The following is a 21,836-nucleotide window of genomic DNA, read 5'->3' as shown; positions in this document are numbered from 1 at the left end:
AGTTTACTTTTTTTTTTTCACTTTGGGCATTGTTCTTTGGCCTATTGTTAGGAATCACAGTTCGAGATAGTAGTTTTAAGCTAGCATTCCTTTATCTTTTACACGCATTACTGTTCACATCCAGCAACCGACAGCAGAATGGCATCGTTTTTTACAAGATAAAAGCAAAATACAGCAGATGCTGGAAATCTGAAACAAAAACAGAAAGTGCTGACAAAACTCAGCAGGTCTGGCAGCATCTGTGGAGAGAGAAACAGAGTTAACGTTTCAGGTGTTGACCTTTCATCAGAACTGGCAAAGGTTAGAAATGTAATCGGTTTTGAGCAAGTGAAACGGGGAAGAGGGGGAAAAACAAAATGGAAGGTCTGTGATACGGGGCGTGGATGTCGCTGTCTAGGCCAACATTTATTGCCCATCCCTAAATGCCCTTCAGAAGGTGGTGGTGAGCTGCCTTCTTGAACCGCTGCAGTCCATGTGGGGTAGGTACACCCACGGTGCTGTTAAGCAGGGAGTTCCAGGATTTTGACCCAGCAACAGTGACAGAAAGGCGATCTAGTTCCAAGTCAGGATGGTGTGAGACTTGGAGGGGAACTTGCAGGTGGCGGTGTTCCCATGCATCTACTGCCCTTGTCCTTCTAGATAGTAGAGGTCACGGGTTTGGAAGGTGCTGTTGAAGGAGCCTTGGTGAGTTGCTGCAGTGCATCTTGTAGATGTAGATCTGCAGGGGCGGGGGGGGTGGTGGGGTGCGGGATCATTGTCTCGGGTGGGAGTACCGGCTGAGCAGGGTCTCGGGTGGGTGGGAGTACTGGCTGAGCAGGGTCTCGGGTGGGTGGGAGTACTGGCTGAGCAGGGTCTCGGGAGGTGGGAGTACTGGCTGAGCAGGGTCTCGGGTGGGTGGGAGTACCGGCTGAGCAGGGTCTCGGGTGGGTGGGAGTACTGGCTGAGCAGGGTCTCGGGTGGGTGGGAGTACCGGCTGAGCAGGGTCTCGGGTGGGAGTGCGGCTGAGCAGGGTCTCGGGTGGGAGTGCGGCTGAGCAGGGTCTCGGAAGGGTGGGAGTGCGGCTGAGCAGGGTCTCGGGAGGGTGGGAGTACCAGATGAGCAGGGTCTCGGGAGGGTGGGAGTACTGGCTGAGCAGGGTCTCGGGTGGGAGTACCGGCTGAGCAGGGTCTCGGGAGGGTGGGAGTACCGTCTGAGCAGGGTCTCGGGTGGGTGGGAGTACTGACTGAGCAGGGTCTCGGGTGGGAATACTGGCTGAGCAGGGTCTCGGGAGGGTGGGAGTACCGGCTGAGCAGGGTCTCGGGAGGTGGGAGTACCGGCTGAGCAGGGTCTCGGGAGGGTGGGAGTACCGGCTGAGCAGGGTCTCGGGAGGGTGGGAGTACCGTCTGAGCAGGGTCTCGGGTGGGTGGGAGTACTGACTGAGCAGGGTCTCGGGTGGGAATACTGGCTGAGCAGGGTCTCGGGAGGGTGGAAGTACTGGCTGAGCAGGGTCTCGGGTGGGAATACCGGCTGAGCAGGGTCTCGGGTGGGAGTACCGGCTGAGCAGGGTCTCGGGTGGGAGTACCGGCTGAGCAGGGTCTCGGGAGGGTGGGAGTACCGGCTGAGCAGGGTCTCGGGAGGTGGGAGTACCGGCTGAGCAGGGTCTCGGGAGGGTGGGAGTACCGGCTGAGCAGGGTCTCGGGTGGGAGTACCGTCTGAGCAGGGTCTCGGGTGGGTGGGAGTACTGACTGAGCAGGGTCTCGGGTGGGAATACTGGCTGAGCAGGGTCTCGGGAGGGTGGGAGTACCGTCTGAGCAGGGTCTCGGGTGGGTGGGAGTACTGACTGAGCAGGGTCTCGGGTGGGAGTACCGGCTGAGCAGGGTCTCGGGTGGGAGTACCGGCTGAGCAGGGTCTCGGGTGGGAGTGCGGCTGAGCAGGGTCTCGGGTGGGAGTACCGGCTGAGCAGGGTCTCGGGAGGGTGGGAGTACCGGCTGAGCAGGGTCTCGGGAGGTGGGAGTACCGGCTGAGCAGGGTCTCGGGAGGGTGGGAGTACCGGCTGAGCAGGGTCTCGGGTGGGAGTACCGGCTGAGCAGGGTCTCGGGAGGGTGGGAGTACTGACTGAGCAGGGTCTCGGGTGGGAATACTGGCTGAGCAGGGTCTCGGGAGGGTGGGAGTACCGTCTGAGCAGGGTCTCGGGTGGGTGGGAGTACCGGCTGAGCAGGGTCTCGGGTGGGAGTACCGGCTGAGCAGGGTCTCGGGAGGGTGGGAGTACCGGCTGAGCAGGGTCTCGGGTGGGAGTACCGGCTGAGCAGGGTCTCGGGAGGGTGGGAGTACCGTCTGAGCAGGGTCTCGGGTGGGTGGGAGTACTGACTGAGCAGGGTCTCGGGTGGGAATACTGGCTGAGCAGGGTCTCGGGAGGGTGGGAGTACCGTCTGAGCAGGGTCTCGGGTGGGTGGGAGTACTGACTGAGCAGGGTCTCGGGTGGGAATACTGGCTGAGCAGGGTCTCGGGAGGGTGGGAGTACCGTCTGAGCAGGGTCTCGGGTGGGTGGGAGTACTGACTGAGCAGGGTCTCGGGTGGGAGTACCGGCTGAGCAGGGTCTCGGGTGGGAGTACCGGCTGAGCAGGGTCTCGGGAGGTGAAGTACCGGCTGAGCAGGGTCTCGGGAGGGTGGGAGTACCGGCTGAGCAGGGTCTCGGGTGGGAGTGCGGCTGAGCAGGGTCTCGGGAGGGTGGGAGTACCGGATGAGCAGGGTCTCGGGAGGATGGAAGTACTGGCTGAGCAGGGTCTCGGGTGGGAGTACCGGCTGAGCATAGTCTCGGGAGGGTGGGAGTACCGGATGAGCAGGGTCTCGGGTGGGAGTACCAACTGAGCAGGGTCTCGGGAGGGTGGGAGTGCGGCTGAGCAGGGTCTCGGGTGGGAGTACCAGCTGAGCGGGGTCTCAGGAGGGTGGGTGTACCGTCTGAGCAGGGTCTCTGGAGGATGGAAGTACCGGCTGAGCGGGGTCTCGGGAGGATGGAAGTACCGGCTGAGCGGGGTCTCGGGTGGTCTGCAAGGGTGGGGCTTGGTTTGGGTGGCTGTTTCAGGTGTCCAAACCGTTTGGTGAGAGGGTTGGGTGCCCATACCCCTGGATGAGATGGTTGGCTATCAGCAAGGGTGGGCACTGCCATCAGAGATTCTCCCGGGAAAGGTAGCAAAGGTACAGTTGCCGAAGCAGGATCGTTGCTGCATTAACAGCACTATGGAGGCCCACTGATTACCTGGCATGAGTCTCATACACCTTGTCCACTGAAGAACCACTGTCCATACACAGAGCACCCTGAGGGAGTCCCCAGCTGTGGAGGGCAGCCTCTTGTCCTCTCTTTCAACGTTCATTTCAACATCCTGCTGACCAGAGGAGGACGAGGAGCTGGAGAAGACTCCAGGGCACCTCGTCCTTCTCTCACCTTGTCACTGCTGCATTGAGCTCATGGCCAAGGCAATGATGTGCAGGTCTGTGTGCATTTGTGGGATCTGGCTCTGCACGAGGGTCACCAGCCTCTCGATGGAGGATGCCATGCGCTCACATGCCTGAGACATAGCAGCACTCATTGTGTGGATGGACTCCTCCATCGTCTGCTCATGGCTGCACGTGGCCTCTGGCATCTCTGCCAGATGCTGCCTTACCTCTTTCTGCAAGTCCAGCATGCCCTGTACTGTCAACATCAGAGGCTCGTCATCAGCCTGGGGCTCAGCATGGGCCTGGCCACCCACAGTCGTCCGGCTGTCAGAGGCCTCGGCTGTCTCAGCCTCAGTCAGCTGATTGGGCGCATGTGCGGTGGTCACACCAGCTTGTGACCCTGATTCTACAGCAGAACGGAAACCCACTGAGGTGAAAGTATCTGCGCTGATGGAAGGTGCAGGAGAGTCATGTGACGGTGCATCCTCTGACTGCAGTTCCTCCTCAGAGGTTGATGGAGGTCAGCTGGAGTCTCCTGCGGATGCTGATCTGCATGAGAGAATACAAACATATGTGGGTTAGGCTGTGCAGATCTCGTTATGCCAACTGTGCGTGATGTGGGTCTCCAGAAGTGAAATGTATGTCGATGGAAGCCAATCCTTACTCCGTTGCGCAGAGACTCTCCATCAGATATGGCACAGCCGCCCTAATTCTAATGCCTCATCCTCTGCTGTGGGGAGAGACTGAAGATCTGGGATTCCTCCACCAGTCCATGATGTCTCCCTCATGTTATGGGCCCTCTTGTCCTGGAAGTGGAAAGAGGGAGATAGTCATATTTCGCAGAGAGATCAACATGATAGTTCGGCTGGTATCAGCCCCTCGTCTCCTGCTGGGGTATCCCATATAGCTCATGCTGCCACCCGCTCTCAAGGGCGTTAATGGGGGTGAGCTATGAAAGAAGGTGGCCTGTGGCCGAGATGCAGCCATGCATCTGTTAGGAGGAGATGATGTCTAAGGCCCTCTGCCATCGCCATTATAGTGCCTCCCTCCCCAAGTCCTGGTTTCTCCTGCGTAGCCACTTGCGATTCCTACAAAGGAGCGAGTTATGGAGCAGTCAGCTTGGCAGAATGAAGGAGGTCATTGACCCTCTTGTGCCACTGTACCCATGTCTGGTGGTGGGGGGGTGACCCCACGGCTGCTGATCTCCTCAGCGATCTCCATCCAGGCTTGCTTGGTCAGGCTGGAGGACCTCTTCTTGCCATCACTGGGGAAGAGGACCTTCAGCCTTTCCCTTGCAGCCTGGAGGGGAATCTCGAGGATGGCATGGCTAAACTGTGGGGCCAGTCTGTGCCTTGCCTCTCCCATCCTGCAGGGTCCATCTCCCGAGTGGGGGGAGGGGGGTCCAGGAGACACTGAAACGCCAGTTTGAGTAGTGAACAGCATATCAGTCCAAGGCAGCAAAGCAAGCAGGACACCTGCTCCAGAGTCATCCAACACCGTATTCAGTGTCTTGTATCCCTCCCATGCTGCGTGATTGGCTGGGCCCACACCTCCATTATGTAAAATGGCCGTCTGCCACGTGATTCTGGTGGGCCGCCCACATGACTAGCAGGAATGGCACACATTTCCAGGTCCGACGCTGGGACCCACGACAGACTCACTAAATTCAGCCCATGGTTTCATCCCACATGCCTCTTGTAATTGTACCAGGTCTCACTTTTGTTTCTCATTCTGTTAAATATTCTCAAGTAATTTTGACCATTTTTATCTATAATTGAAGTTATGTTTTCCCCTAGTTTAGACTGTGTTCTGTGACCTTGTGTGCAAGAGTGTAACTTGCTGCTTAGCCACATTGTGACTTATGATGCCTGGCTTGTCTAGTTGGCACGGTTTGCTTGTTTACCATGTCATGTTTGCAGAAGCGGTTGGTTGTGTTTCTTTTCACATTTGTTTTCGTTTTAAGATTCCTTTTCTAGTAAGTGTTATGTTTAGCGCTTATGGATAAATGTGCAAGTGGAGCAAAACATTGAATATTATAGAGAAGAACTGTTTCGTGAGAATTTTCTTTAGTTCATCCCGAGGTATTGTGTGCTGGTTTGGTTTTGTCAGTAGTCATTGAGGAGTTGTATTATTTTCAGTGCTTTTATTTTGACTACCATTAAGAAAATTGTCTACATTTTTTTTTCCACTGAATTAAATCTTTCTTTAGGGGATACTTGGCTGTCTGCTATTTGCTGTGTTACTAGTGAAAGTCCTCGGTATTTTCACGCTGAAAACTGGTCCTTCCCAGGGAGAGAGACTTCTGTGTGTTGCTCTGCTGCTTTCACTATTTACCTGGATGCTTATCTCCCTGGGTTCCAGCTTGTTATGATATAACTCAATTGCATAGCCATTGCTGAATTTAATGAGCCCCTCCCCCCACCCCTGGAGATGAGGGGGTGGGGGGCACATAGAATTGCAGCGAGGGGCAGAGCGTCCATTGCCTTCCTGTCACACCAGAATTTAGTCGGGGTTGGGATAGGCTGAAGACAGCTTTTCCGCCCAGAGGCCAATTGAAGCCCTTTGGAGGCCTATTATCATCCTGTTAAGGGCCTCTTCCCACTGCCACTGGAATTACACCAGCAGCGGAGAGGGGCCTCCCACACACGGTAAGGTCACCCAGTGAAACTAGGTGACCTCCCAGCGGGCTTGGGAGTGGGGGGGGGTGTGGGGGTGGGTCTCTCCTCTATGAGAATCTGTGGCCCATGGAGGGCCCCCAGCGGAAAACCACCCTCCTTCCCCCATCGCTTGGGCCTGCGGACTGGCTCCGGCGACCCCACCTCACTTACCTCTGGTGCGGGTCTCCAGCACTGGACCTGGATCCAAGGCCTCTGCAGTACCAGCAGTAACCACTGCTCCCGTTGGCGCTGCCAATACTATTGAGCTGCCAGCCCTCTGATTGACCAGCAGCTCTGGGAGTCTTTAAAGGGCTGTTAATTGGTCTGATGCTGTTAAATAGAGCTGGGGGACTCCCAATAATCTGGCACTGGGAGCCCTGCCGGCTCCACTAAATCCTGCCCCAAGAGTGCAAATGCAAGGACAGACTATCAAAGTTAGCTTTGCTGAAAGTAGCTTCTTTAATCTGATGGCTCATTTATAGATTTGCATTTTCATAGGTCTATGATGCAGTAGATTTCCCAGGATGCTGGAGTGCAGCTGAGAGAGAGATAGAGAGAGAGAGAGAGACCAGATCCAGTTAACTGCCTTTCTGTAATATAAAAGTAATATTCCTATAGTGTTTGGCCCACTATATTATTGAATTTTGTATGTGGCCCCCGCCTCAGATCATCCGATGAAATTCTCACCCATGCCTTTGTTGCCTCTAGACTTGACTATTCCCATCTTCCATCCGACATAAACTGGCACTCTTCCAAAATTCTGCTGCCCATATTGTAACTCACACCAATGACAGCTATGCTGACTGACCTACATTGGCTCCTGCTCTGGCAGTACATCAATTTTACAATTCTCAACCTTGTTTTCAAATCCCACCATAGCCTCCCCCGTCCCTATCTCTGTAACCTCTTCAGGTTCTGCAAGTCTGCGAGATCTCAGTGCTCCCCCAATGCTGGTCTCTTGCGTACCCCTGATTTTACTTGCTCCATCATTGGAGGCCGAGCCTTCAATTGCTTAGGCCCTGAACTCTGGAATTCCTTCCTTAAACCTGTCAGCTTCTGTACCTCTCCTCCTTTTAAGACTTATAACCTAATCTTTGATCACGCTTTTGGTCACCTGTCCTGATATCTCCTCCTGTGGCACGGTGTCACATTTTGTTCGATAATTCTCTTGGGTTGTTTTACTACGTTTAAGTTGTTGTTTTTTGGCAGATGAATTGAGAGTCTGCAGAAGAAATGTTTTGCCGAGAAGGTTGATTCCATCTCTCATAGTTTGGAGTCCACCCTTCGAGTTGTAATAATGGATTCACTCTTTCAATAAGGCAGATTCTTAATTTGACAGTTTTGGAGAGGAAAGCCTGATTCTCGGAAATTCTCAATCACCCCCAGCTCCACTTTGCCCAAATTTGGCAAATTCATTCCAGCTCCCCAAATCATCTTTTTGACGGATTGCATTTCAGAAGAAAATATGCTGCTAGTTTAGGGTTTTCAGCCATTAGTGATGGATGCAGTTTCGGTTTTCTAAAAATCTGCCATACCAACCCAAAGTGATCTTGTTGCTTTTTGGTTATGATATTAAATCCATCTGTTTGTTTTATCCCAATAATTTCATTTTGTTTACAATCTTTATTTAGTGAGGGTCATGCAGCAAATTCCATTCTGGGTCATTTGGGAACAACTGGAACCTGTCATCATCCCATGGAGGGAAAACTATAGGAGAACGTCTGGTATCGAGAGTACCTGGAAAATCAGGTTCATCATTGACACTCAATATTTTATTCTTTAAGAACTGGGTTTTCGCTTTTCAATCTATATTATCATGCAGCCTCAAATGTTCTGTCCAGTTTTCTCTCCTGAAGGCACTGGGGTAAAGATTACTTGAAGCTCTATATCAGGCACAGCGATCGCCATTTCCTATTAGCCCGGGCCCAGTCCACCTGAGGCAGGCAGCACGCAAACTTTGTGCTGCTTTGCTCATCGAAATGATTTCAGTGTGCAGTCCAGCACAGAACATGCTGCTGACTTGGCTGCATATTCAGCAGGGGGCCCAGCAGTGTGCATGGCTACCATGACCCGAGCCTCTCAAAGGTAGCCTGCCCGTCTCGAAGGGGTTCTGCACGCATTCAACTCAAGCTGCTGCAGACTGTCTCTGGAAGGCTTGCTGGAAGGAAGAGCAGAGAGAGGGCTCCCAGGTTGCTTGATGGGGCACTGGAGGTATTAGTGATCGAGGTGGAAAGGAATAGAAGGCGCCAGGAGGCCCTCAAGATGCACCCTGAGAGGTAACGGGAGTAGGTAGCCAGTGAGGTCAGTTCTCAAAGTCTGGCCTTGCGAGCCTGGCTACAATGCCAGAAGAAGTACAGTGACATCACACGGGTGGTCAAGATCAGCGAATGCATCTTCAAATGACCTCTGCTAGCCTAGTCTCACACTGATCAATGCACCACAGCCCCATCACTCCCTCATCAGCAATCGGATGCTCCACTTCACCATCGTACACGTACCGATGCTGTCAGCCTCACACCCACCTCTCTGTGATTCCGCATAACTGCATCTATTCAGCTATAGCAGGCACGTCACCCAAGCACATTGCAACACACTCACCGATCCCTGTCTTACAGGACGAAGTGGCCCATAACCGCAGGGAGCAGTACAGAACCGGCAGGGGACTGGCACACCTGCATCTCCTGAGCCCTCTGGAAGAGACCGTGCTCCGCATCACAGGGCTGGCTGTGACTGAGGCTGATGCATCTGAGAACATTCAGGATGATGGAATGTGTCTGCCTTCTCAAGGCCCCTTCTCAAATCCCACCTCACCCTCACATGGATCTCTCGCTTTCCACGCAGCCCCCTTCCTTCAACCCAAACCTCCTCTTCAGAAGAAGGGTCACTGACCCGAAACGTTAACTCTGCTTCTCTTTCCACAGATGCTGCCAGACCTGCTGAGTGATTCCAGCATTTCTTGTTTTTACTCCTCTTCAGTATTTCTGCTTCAGATACCCAAGGGCAGCCCGTGCAGCCTCACCATGAAGGGCAAGAGCTACACTAAACCTCTGGATGAAGGACTGTCACTTGATCTGACAGTCACAGCCACCAGCTCAGATGCTATAGAGGGTAGTATGGAGTAAGGATCTTCATTTGGTGAATCAACAGGCTCGAGTGGGCTGCAGCCAGGCCAGGGGGAAAGAGGAGCTCATGTGCCAGTTAGTCAAAGGGTGAGGTCGCAGTCGAGTCCTGCTGCAGAAGATTGAGTTGAAGACTTTGAAGGGGTGGCATACAGTAAAGTGCTGATGGGCCTGCGCACTGAGATGCTTGCAGGCTTGCCACAGAGCCTCTTGTCACTGTCAAGGAGCATGGTGGAGTCCGGCTCCATTTTGGCACAGGACTTCACACAAAGCTTAGAGCCCATTCTGCCCAGTGTGGAAGTGGTGGCCAACTTGGTGACAGCACTTGCGGACTCAGCTGTGATGCAGCATCCGACGACCAATGTTTCAGCTTCCTTTGCAGCACAAGCAGAAGCCGCCCAATGTCTGTGTGCCACAGTGGAAGCTCAGACTGAGGTCATGAGAACCATACTTGTGCACACCCGAATTGGTGCCATGCAGGTTTAGATTGCTGCCATCATGGCTGAAGATACCAACTGCTCAAAGGGGCATGCACACTTTCAGGGCAGTCCAGCAATCTGTGCTCCAACAGATTATTAGGATTGCTGAGACGGCACTCTGGGGAAGTGGCACTGGCTGTGTGGTGCACGAACCCACAGTCCTCTCTCAGGAGGACAGCATGCGTGCTCCCACCACTGCCACTCTGCTACTTCCCTCGCTGTTGCCTTACCTCCAGCCAGCCCAGACTGCTGCCGCCCATGCCGAGGTGCTGTAGTCTGAAGCCGGGCCCACAAGGCCCAGAGCTGCCCGAGGTCACCCTGCAGGGCCTTCTGCAGTCTTCCCCCAGTGAAAGGCAGCAGTCTTCTATCTGCCATGCTGCAGTCACTGGGGTGGCACTGTGTAGAAGCAGTAGGACTGGCAAAGGCACCCGGAGAACAGGCGCGAAAATCCTCCTCCTCCCTTTTGTCCACCTCCCTCCGAGGTGGCCTCGAAGGTCTGGTGGGCAAAGGCTGCACCCGCGTGATAGGAAGGTGGAGGAAGCGGCAGACCAGCGTGAAGTTGGACATCTGATCCAGTGAGTACTGGCGGGCTGCCCCCGGAACTGTCCAGGCAGCAGAACCATTGTTTCAGGACGCCAGTGGTTTGCTCCACAACATTCCAGGTGGCTGCTTAGTGCCGATTGCAGGCGAGCTGTCCTCATGTGGTTGGGTGGCGGAGGGGAGTTATGAGCCTGGCATAGAGCGGGTATCCCTTGTTACCCAGCAGCCAGCCTCTGGTTCTTCGTGGCGGGCCAACGATAGCGGGTACAGCTCACTGGCACACGATGAATGTGTCGTGCCGGCTGCCAGGATAGCAGGCATTCACTGAGAAGATCTGCTGGGCATGTTCGCACACCACTTAGCCCTTGCAGTTAGAGCATATCTGCCCATTAATGTGTGGGACAAAACGAGCCACGTGTCTGCAGTCCTGCACCAGTGGGAATCCCATCAGCCTTGCAAATCCAAGTGTTCTCTCCTCCTGCTTCTCTCTGAGAAGACTATGAAGTCCCCTCTCCTGGCATTCAGAGCCTCTGACACCTCTCTGACACAGCGATGGACGGTGAACTGTGAGACCTTGCTTGCTCCCACCAGGAAAGATCTGTTGGCGTAGAAATTTAGGGCGATGGTGATCTTGAATGCCACTGGCAACGCCATCTGCATCCAGCTGTGCCACTGTAGGTTGGGTTGTAGGAGGTGGCACTGATCAGACACTGCTCCTGGCTGAGGTGGAGATAGAAGTACACCCTAAAGACCCTGGGTGGGTAGGGTCTTCTATTAAGACCCCTCCTCCTCCTCCCTGTGTGCACAGCTTCCCCTCCCTGCTGCCTGTGCTGCATGTCCAAGTAATGCTGCAGCCTTGGAGATACCACAGCTATAGCCCCCATTACTGAAGCAGGCTTTCTCCCGACAGGTCAAAAAACTCCTGTGACCTCCTTGTCAGGATCCAGTGCCCCAAACTTGGTTAGCAAACCTGCTCCAATAACACAGAACACTATACTTCCACTAACTCTGCACCAATTAAAGTAAGTCCAAAGCCAAAGTTACCTGGAAATTGGCAGACCCTGCACCAAATCAGGATTAGAGGCTGTTTGATATCACGATCCACCCACTCTGCGTGCTCCTGTGCACGTTCAGCATGCCCACAGTAGCACTCTCTCTGTCATGGCGGCCTCAGCATCGGCACCGATGGTGCTACGAAACCCAATTTCACAGCCATTGACTCTTGTTAGCATTTAGTTGCACAGATGCAGGCAGTCCTCTGGTGTCTCCCTCCAATAATAATTCCTATGTCTGGGCCTAACAAGTGACTGCTGTGAGGAAGAAAAGATCATTCTGCTTAAACTGTAACCACTTAATGGGCAGTCATCAAAAATGTTCCTTCCGATTCAATCTGTGTTTGTCTTCTCAGCAGCATGCACCCTGTCTGCACTGATGGTCAAGACTAGATTTGGGATTATTGCATAGAATTGCATTCCTGTATTTCCTCTGCTATTATACGCAAAGGGTAATTGAATAAGGAAGAATAATAAAAGCTGTAGATATGAGTGCCTTTATTCTTGTGGCATTTATACACCACATTTGTAAGTTTTGTTGTTAGTTGTTGCTCTGCTGTTGATCAGGGAGAATTCTGGTCCAGTGCCTTGAAAGTAAGCATTCAAAATGTTTGTATGGAATTTCTGTCAGCTATTGTAATAGATCCACCAACCCCTTTAATTAAATGGGATAGCACCATGATTAAAATAACAAATTATGGCATTTCATAAAAAAACACATACGTTTTTGAAGAGCCTTATTTCAGGGTACATGGTGTTTGTACTCACACGAGTCAGTGTGACCGTTCTCAGATACTCTGAGGTGGTTTTCTACTATTGGATATTTTTTTATGATCATACTGACATTTTTTTTCTGTTGTGCTGGAGGAAGGACTATTTTTCAATAACCTGAATGTTATACTAAATTTCTAAAAAATTTGTTAACAGGTTATGTAGCTCACGAATTCATCTTGGATGTGCGACCTTTCAAGAAAACGGCAAACATCGAGGCAGTGGATGTTGCCAAGAGGCTGCAAGATTACGGTGAGGACTTTGACTTTTCTGGTTGAACTGTAAACTAAAGTAATTATTGTCCATTATTGCTTCTCATCCCATGGGTATAGGACCTGAACCATCAACCTGTGTGGTGCAATGTATTTTAAGGACATGTTACAGCAACCTACAAGTGAATCCACTTCCTGTGTGCACAGTTACGAAGAGAGATTGGTAATGATCCGCCCACTCTGCGGGGGGTCATTGAATATTTTTAAGGCGGAGTTAGATAGATTCTTGTTCGGCAAGGGAATCAAAGGTTTATCGGGGGGTAGATGGGCTTGTGGAATTCAGAACACAAACAGATCAGCTACAATCTTATTGAATGGCGGAAGAGGCTCGAGGAACTAAGTGGCCTCCTCCTGTTCGTACATTCCTGTGACTGACCTAAATAGTAAAGGATGATGTTAAAAACTAAACTTGGGATCTGAACATGGGAGTTATTTGTGAATTGCAAAACTTAACAGAATTTAGTGGTGTACATGACATTCTGCTTCTTAATGCAACAGAAGTCACAACTGACCATGAGGGCTTTCTTCTTCCTCATAAAGTCACAGTATTTTTACATCTTATAGGATTCCATGCTCCAACCATGTCCTGGCCTGTTTCTGGTACGCTGATGATTGAGCCAACCGAATCTGAAGATAAAGCTGAACTGGATAGATTCTGTGATGCAATGATAAACATCCGACAAGAAATAGCAGACATTGAGGAGGGTAGAATGGACATCCGAGTAAACCCACTTAAAGTAAGTCAGAACAAGCCATTGTTTCACTGAAGCAGCCTGCATAATTAAATCTAAGGCCTATTAAACAAACCTATTCAGAAATGCTCCATATCAGGCCAACATTTTCCTACTTTTTGCATTAGTTGATGTAAGCAGTTTATTGGACTGCTCCAAACAGCATCATTATTCACTGTTTCTGTGTCAGCTGTAGCTCAGCTGGTAGTACTCTTCCCTCTAGATCGCAAGGTTCTGGGAGTGCTGCACTGTTGGAGGTGCAGTCTTTCAGATAAAGTGTTAAACTGAGACTGACTGCCCTCTCTGGTGAACATAAAAGATCCCATGGCACAATGGCGGCGCAGTGGTTAGCACCGCAGCCTCACAGCTCCAGCGACCCGCGTTCGATTCTGGGCACTGCCTGTGCGGAGTTTGCAAGTTCTCCCTGTGACCGCGTGGGTTTTCGCCGGGTGCTCCACTTTCCTCCCACTGCCAAAAACTTGCAGGTGATAGGTAAATTGGCCATTGTAAATTGCCCCTAGTGTAGATAAGTGGTAGGGAATATGGGATTACTGTAGGGTTAGTATAAATGGATGGTTGTTGGTCGGCTCAGACTTGGTGGGCCGAAGGGTCTGTTTCAGTGCTGTATCTCTAAGTAAAATAAAATAAAATTTTGAAGAAGAGCAGGGGAGTTATCCCCGATGCCATATTATCTGGTCATGATCACATTGCTGTTAGTGGGAGCTTGCTGTGTGCAAATTGGCTGCTACATTTCCTCCATTACGACAGTGACTACACTTCAAAAGTACTTCATTGGCTGTAAAGTGCTTTGAGGTGTCCGGTGAACTTGAAAGGCGCTATATAAATGCAAGTCTAATTTTTTTCTTTTTGCTGTAAATGAGGGTGAGGAAGTTCTTTGGCCAAGATAACAGAAAATTAGAATTTCAAGTTCAAGTGTTGGAGGCTGTGTGTTGTAGGTATAAAACAGCCAGAAGGAATGAGTAGTGGGAAGATGAGAGAGAATAACCTTGAGAATGTAGTGTTTTGAAAGTCAGGAAAATATTGATTTTGAAACAAAGAAACTCATGAACCTGTAAGGAAAAAGCAAGTCAGAACAGTCAGCAAAATAGTACAAAAGCTGTCTGTGCAGGAGTCAGGTGAGAAACTCCCATTCCTCGTTGAATATCTTAGTAAAACCACTGGCCTGGATATTGTGGCAAAGTAACAGCACTCGGCGCTGACCTCAAAGAAAGCTGACCACAAAGTTCTAGCAATCTCTGTGGCACAGATCTCACCTTTTCCAACCGTAATTTCATTCCAGTGTCAGCTGTTGGGGACCTCCGGTGTCCAGCAACAGTGATGCATTCAAGCAGGATAAGCAGCCAATCACATTGAAGCATTCTTATAAACAGCAAACCAGGAAATAAAAAGCATGGATTGTCCTTCGATTTTTAATAATTTTGCAGAGAGCAAAATATAAGATTGAGACATACACATGGGGATTAAGATAGAAGATAAAATATCATAAACTTGAAAATAATTATTTTAAAAACCTATGTAATTTTTTATCGTAGTTTGATATTCCACAAATATAAAATTTGTTTCTCATGACCAGAGAGGTTTTTCAGCAGTAATTATGAATTTAGTACGCCATTAAATACTGTTATACGTCGTTCAACAAGACATAACTTTTTGAGGGTTTTTTACAGTGACACTACTAGTATAAAAGTGCAAGCTCACATCAATTCAGTTGATTTCAGAAGATTTCCATCTGCAGGGACTTCAACAGTCGGCAGACGTTGCTGTTAGTTTCACAGTTGTAATGATGGTCAACACTGATAGCTTCACTGTCATTCAATCACAAAATCCAGGCCATTGTAATCCTCAACAGATGGAGCAGTGCAAGTGCGCAGCAAAGTGGGATAAAAAGAAATGGAGGAATGGAGAATGAATGTGGGCAGAGGGTTAATGAAAGGAAGCTTGAATCTGAGAGAAATACATGGAAGAGACTGTAATGTGTGATATGATTGGAGTTATGTCTGACTTGTCTAATGCCCTGATTGAGTTGGTACAGTTTCCACTGTGGTGCACCACTTGGCTATTTCACCACCAGCTCATTACAGCAAAGGTCTCCTATGCTTTACAACGAGAACTCTTATGTGTCTCCAAGCATTAACATGAACAAGTCAGTGCTCCCAATCACTTTCTTTTGGAAAGAAGGATTTAACCATCACCATTACATTGAATTAGGTGCATCAAACATTTACTTATTCAAATTTTGACAGATAAGGTGAGAAATAAGGTGAGGTGTGCTGAGCCTAGTCTACTGTGCTAACCCAACTGAAGAAGGTTGCATGGATACGAGATGTGCACTAAATGAATGTAAATAAAACAAAGAGGGCATTTGCAGCCTGATCTGTAACTATGATGTTTTTTTTAAAAAAAAGCACTGCTATGCATCAATAAGAATAGGGACATTCTAGTGAGGCAGGCACCAAAAGGGGCCAGGGAATATCAAGAGGGGGTTGAACTGGGAAAGAAAACTAATTAATTCAAAATAAAAACCTGCTGATTGCCATTTTGAAACTCCACGTTTTGTCCCATCTAAAGTTGATCTCCATTTTGGGACATGGAGATTATTTCTGCTCTCTGCACTCACTCTACAGCTGTAGCATGAGTACATAGCATATTTGCTTCACACTGACTCTAACAGTGGTAGAAAGTGGGAAGTGGTGTTCCACAGGAATCAGAGCTGGGACCACTGTTGTTCACCAGTTACAGAAATGATTTGGCCTCAGGGGTCCTATGTCTAAATTTGCAGGCGACATCAAGTTGCAGTGTATTGTTAATACCAGGGAAAAAATATAAGATGTTAGCAAGCTTGCAGAATAGGCATGTAAATGGCAAATAGATTTCAATGTAGACAAGTGTGAGGCGGTGCATTTTGGTAGGAAGAAACAGGAGGCCACATGCTCCTTGGAAAATAGAATCTAACTGGGATAAAGGAGCAGAGGAATCTTGGGATACAGATACACAAATCACTAAAAATAGCGACACAGGTTATTAGAGCCATAACAAATGCAAAGAAAGCACTGGGGTTCATTTCTAGAGGAATACAATTGAAAGACAGAGAAGCTACGTTAAACTTATGTAGAACTTTGGTTAGACCATACTTCAACAACAACTTGTATTTATATAGCGCCTTTAACATAATAAAACATCCCAAGGTGCTTCACAGAAGCATTATAAAACAAAATATGACACTGAGCTGTATAAGGAGATATTACGTCAGATGACAGAAAGCTTGGTCAAAGAGCTAGGTTTTAAGGAGTTTTTTAAAGGAGGAAAGCCAGAGTTAGAGGAGCACAGATATCTCAGGGTTGTAAGGATGAAGGCATTTACAGAGATAGGCAGGGGTGAGGCCATGGAGAGATTTGAAAACAAGGATGTGAATTTTAAAATTGAGGCGTTGCTTAACTGGGAGCCAATGTAGGTCAACGGGGATAAGGCTGATGGATGAACGGGACTTGGTTCAAGTTAAGACATGGGCAGCAGAGTTTTGGATGACATTAAGTTTACATAGGGTAGAATGTGGGAGATCAGCCAGGAGTGCATTGGAATAGTCAAATCTAGAGGTAACAAAGGCATGGATGAGGTTTCAGCAACAGAAGAATGAAGGCAGGGGCTGAGGCGGGCAATGTTACAGAGGTGGAAATAAGCAATCTTAATGACAGCATGGATATCTGGTTGGAAGCTCATCTCAGGTCAGATTTGACACCAAGGTTGCAAATAGTCTGGTTCAGACAGTTGCCAGGGAGAGTGACGAGAGTCAATAGTTAAGGAGCTGAGTTTGTGGCAGGAACCGAAAACAGTGGCTTCAGTCTTCCCAATATTTAATCGGGAGAAATTTCTGCTCATCCGCTACAAAATGTCGGACAAGAAGTCTGACAATTTAGTGACAGTGGAGGGCTCGAGATGAGTGCTGGTGAGGTAGAGCTGGGTGTCATCAATGTACATGTGGAAACTGACATGTTTTCGGATGATGTCGCTGAGGGGCAGCATGTAGATGAGAAATAGGAGGGGAACAAGGATAGATTCTTGGGGGGCACGAGAGGTAATGGTGCGGGAGTGGGAACAGAGCCATTGCTGGCAGTTCTCTGGCTACGGTTAGATAGATAAGAATGGAACCAGGTGAATGCAGTCCAACAAATGTGTAGGAAAATTTCTGAGTGCAAAACTATAGGGCAGTAATAGTTGGGGATTTCAACTACCCCAATATTAACTGGGATACAAACAGTGTGAAGGGCACAGAGGGGACAAAATTCTTGAACTATGTTCAAGAGAACTTTTTTAGCCAGCACGTAACAAGCCCAATGAGAGGGGGTGCAATTCGAGATTTAGTCTTCGGAAATGAAGCTGGGCAAGTGGATGAAGTAACAGTGGGTGATCATTTTGGAGATAGTGACCATAATAGTTAGTTTTAGCATAATCATGGAAAAGAACAAAGATAAAACAAGAGTAAAGGTTCTAAATTGGGGGAAGGCAAATTTTACAAAACTGAGAGGTGACCTGGTGAAAGTGGACTGGACACAGCTACTTGAAGGAAAATCAGTGGCAAACCAGTGGGAGGGATTCAAAAGCGAGACATTACAGGCACAGTGTAGGCATGTCCCCATAACGATAAAGGGTGGTACTGCCAAATCTAGAGCCCCCGGGTATCTAGAAGCTTGCAGGGTAAGTTAAAGCAGAAAAAGAAAGCTTATGATGATCACAAAAATCTTAATACTTTAGAAAGCCTAGAGAAGTATAGAAAGTGCAGGAGTGAAGTAAGAAAGGAAATTAGAAAAGCAAAGAGGGTTCATGAAAAATTATTGGCAGGTAAAATCAAGGAAAACCCAAAGATGTTTTGTCTGCACATTAAGAGCAAGAGGATAATTAAGGAAAGGGTAGGGCCTATCAGAGATGTACAAGGGAACTTATGTGTGGATGCAGAAGATGTGGGCAGGGTTCTTAATGAGTTTTTTGTCTCTGTCTTCACAAAGGAGAGGATTGATACAGAGATTGTAGTTAAAGAGGAGGAGTGTGAAATATTAGATACTATAAGCGAGAGGATCTGGCATCCTTGAAAGTGGATAAATCACCAGGGCCAGATGGATTGATTCCCAGGTTGTTATAGGTAGCCAGGATGGAAATAGCAGATGCGCTGAGGGTCATCTTCAAATCATCACTAGATACGGGCGAGGTGCCAGAGAACAAAGAACAGTACAGCACAGGAACAGGCCATTCGGCCCTCCACGCCTGCGCTGATCTTGATGCCTGCCTAATCTAAAACCTTCTGCACTTCTGGGACCGTATCCCTCTATTCCCATCCTATTCATGTATTTGTCAAGATGCCTCTTAAACGTCATTATCGTACCTGCTTCCACCATCTCCCCCGGCAGCAAGTTCCAGGCACTCACCGCCCTCTGTGTAAAGAACTTGCCTCGCACATCCCCTCTAAACTTTTCCCCTCTCACCTAAAACCTATGTCCCCTAGTAACTGACTCTTCCACCCTGGGAAAAAGCTTCTGACTATCCACTCTGTCCATGCCGCTCATAACTTTGTAAACCTCTATCATGTCACCCCTCCACCTCTGTCGTTCCAGTGAAAACAATCTGAGTTTATCCGACCTCTCCTCAGAGCTAATGCCCTCCAGACCAGGCAACATCCTGGTAAACCTCTTCTGTACCCTCTCCAAAGCCTCCACGTCCTTCTGGTAGTGTGGCGACCAGAATTGCACGCAATATTCTAAGTGTGGCCTAACTAAAGTTCTGTACAGCTGCAGCATGACTTGCCAATTTTTATACTCTGTGCCCCGACCGATGAAGGCAAGCATGCTGTATGCCTTCTTGACTACCTGCGTTGCCACTTTCAGTGACTTGTGGACCTGTACGCCCAGATCTCTCTGCCTGTCAATACTCCTAAGGGTTCTGCCATTTACTGTATATTTCCCACCTGCATTATACCTTCCAAAATGCATGACCTCACATTTGTCCGGATTAAACTCCATCTGCCATTTCTCCGCCCAAGTCTCCAACCGATCTATATCCTGCTGTGTCCTCTGACAATCCTCATCACTATCCGCAACTCCACCAACCTTTGTGTCGTCCGCAAACTTACTAATCAGACCAGCTACATTTTCCTGCAAATCATTTATATATACTACAAACAGCATTGATCCCTGCGGAACACCACTAGTCACATCCCTCCATTCAGAAAAGCACCCAGGTCTGGCAGTGAATGGTTAAACCAGTTGTCCACCATATCCCATTGGACTTAAGGGAGCAGAGATGAGGGCTGTACTGGGGGAACAACCAGGGGGAGAGTGAGAGTAATGGTTTTATTGAGGACTAGGGCATCGAAGGTGGAGGTGAGGGTGCAGTTGAGCAGATCAGTAACTGCAGGAATGTCATGATGAACAGTGGGCCAAAGGCTAGTCAGTTGGGATTTTGAAAGTGCAGTTGTTATTGAATTGGGGGAGAGTTTTTTCCCAGGGGCGGATACCGAAGGAAGTCGAGTTTGGAGGGGGAAGCAGGATGTGGGTGGAGAACGTTACAAGGAAGTGATGAGAGTTGGCCTTATCTGTGCTTGATACAATAGGAGTAGCATGGCCATGTGAAATGGCAAGGTTAAGCAGGTGACTGAGAATATGGGTGGGGAGCTTACATGGAGAGTGAGATTAAGGGAGGACAGGAGGGCATTGAACTCAAGAGGTGAGAGAACATGATGAATTGCGATGGAGGTTGAAATCACCGAGGATGAGAAGTCGCTCAGTATAGATGCTGGAGAAGGAAAGCAGTGAAGATAGCTCGGTGAGAAAACTGTCATGGTACTCGGACAGGCAGTAGAGGACCTGGATTTTAAATGAGACGTGAGAGGGGAGGAACAAGTTGAGATGCTCAAAGGAGGAAAAAGTGCTAGAGGAGTAAGGGGACTGACCAAGGTGAGATTTGGTGGTCAGAACCACCACGACATCTAGGTGAAGCAAATTGTGAAAGGTATAGGCAAGAGAGGTGGCTTCAGAAAGGGGGAAGATGTCATCACCCCTCAGCCAGGTTGCAATCATCCACCATAGGCTCATGGATTGTAAGGGCTTTGTTCACAAGTGAACAGACATTCTGAAGGGAGAGGCAGTGAGAGCTGGACCACTGGCAGAGTTCACAGGGTCAGCACTGGGAGGGGTGAGTTGGACAGGGAGCAGATTGGCAAGATCAGCCCGCAGTGGGTGTGCTGGGCAGGAAGGTTGGTGAGAGAATAAGATGGAGCATTTGGGGCTACTGCGCGTGATGAGGCAAGGACGAGTGTCTCGATGGGTCCTTCGGAGGATGCCAAGAGAGGCACAGAGGGAGTAGGCTTACCTTAACAGGGAGTCAAGCCTGGCGGAGTAGGAAGGTCAAGTACTGAAGGGTTGGAGTAGGGATTTGGTACGTCAGAGTACCGGAGAGGGGAGAAATGAAAGGATGCATAAAGACAGGAGAGAAGGGATGGAGAGAAAAGAAGCAAAAAGAAGGAAGAAAATAATGAAGTGGAAATGAAAGTGATGGTCTCAGGTCCAGAGTAGCGGCCAAAGTGTGCAGACAAATGAACAGGGGGAAAATTTGAGTTATGTGTGCCTGGCTTGATAGCATTAATTAGGATGCATATATCCTGGTAGTGAATGGGGAATAGAGAGGAGACAATAGAAGAGAGTCCAACGTTAAAGTCATAAATCCCGTAGTGGACATAGATAGATGGTGTCAGCATGGAGCATCAACGAACCGTTGTCCGAGTTTGGGGACAGGTATGGCAGGTGAGTGAAGTTCAGAAGCTATTTGAAGTACAGAGTATCAGAGGATGCACTGATGGAGGAATTTCCAATGGAATGAAGATCCAAAGGAGGTGTAATTGGTTGAAGGGCAGAAAGATGACGGCAAAGTTGGAGGTCACCATACGATCTGGAAGTGACAGAGATGTGCTTCGGTCCAGGAGAAACTGTTGCTAGGAACCAGTCTACAGCTGACAAACCAAACGAACCTGTCCAACCACAGGCTCAGCAGAGCACTGAGTCCCTCAGACCCTCCATCACAGGAGCAGTGGGACTGAAGCTGATCAAAGTTACCTTAAAATATAAGCAACAGAGCAGTGGATCATAGACACAGCAGCTGAGTCTTGCAGTGTAATCCTGTGTTGTTCAGTGCAGAAGCCAAATTTCGAGAAAAGACCTGGAGCTCACTGAAGAAAGCAGTGAGCAAATATGGTCAGGGATGGGCAATGGTAATTGAAACAAGCAATGAACTTGAAATTAGGGCTAAAATGCGCCCTCAATTAGGGCCAGGGAAACTCAAAACAGTGGAATTTGGGGAGAAAAAGATAAGTATGGCAATGGTTGGCTAAGGATGGAGTGCACAATGAGAAGCTCCCTAGGAATCTGACTGCCCAGCAGCAACCTTGCAGGAGTACTGTGCACAGTTCTGGCCCACATATTACAAAAACAATATCAAAGCAGTGGAGCAAGTGCAAAAAAGATTTGCCAGATGATAACCAGAACAAAGATGGTACAGTTATCAGGAATGACTGAACAGGCTGTCTAGAAAAGAGACTGAGAGGTGACTTGATAGAGGTCTTTAAAATTGTAAAGAGTGGAGATGTGGAGAAGATCTTTCCACTTGTGGGGGAGTCCAAAACTTGGGTCCATAATCATAAGAAAGTCACTAATAAATCCAATAGGGAATTCTGGAGAAACATCTTTACTCAGAGAGTGGTGAGTATGTCGAACCTGCTACCACGTGAATGGTTGAGGCGA

At 49.0% G+C, this 21,836-nt stretch overlaps 1 protein-coding gene across 1 annotated transcript in view; it reads left to right on the top strand.

The window, feature by feature from the left end:
- The window catches only part of gldc (glycine dehydrogenase (decarboxylating)), a 213,882-nt gene that overhangs the window by 155,339 nt on the left and 36,707 nt on the right, over positions 1–21,836 (top strand). Inside the window, exons 22-23 of the mRNA XM_068030712.1 lie at positions 12,189–12,284; positions 12,869–13,041. Of these exons, the coding sequence (XP_067886813.1) occupies positions 12,189–12,284; positions 12,869–13,041 (269 nt within the window). The remainder of the gene's footprint in view (positions 1–12,188; positions 12,285–12,868; positions 13,042–21,836) is intronic.

The sequence above is a fragment of the Heterodontus francisci genome, chromosome 4, assembly GCF_036365525.1.
Source record: "Heterodontus francisci isolate sHetFra1 chromosome 4, sHetFra1.hap1, whole genome shotgun sequence".
Lineage (NCBI taxonomy): Eukaryota > Metazoa > Chordata > Chondrichthyes > Heterodontiformes > Heterodontidae > Heterodontus > Heterodontus francisci.
The sequence above is the reverse complement of the archived record's forward strand: the minus strand, read 5'-3'. Positions and strand labels throughout refer to the sequence as shown.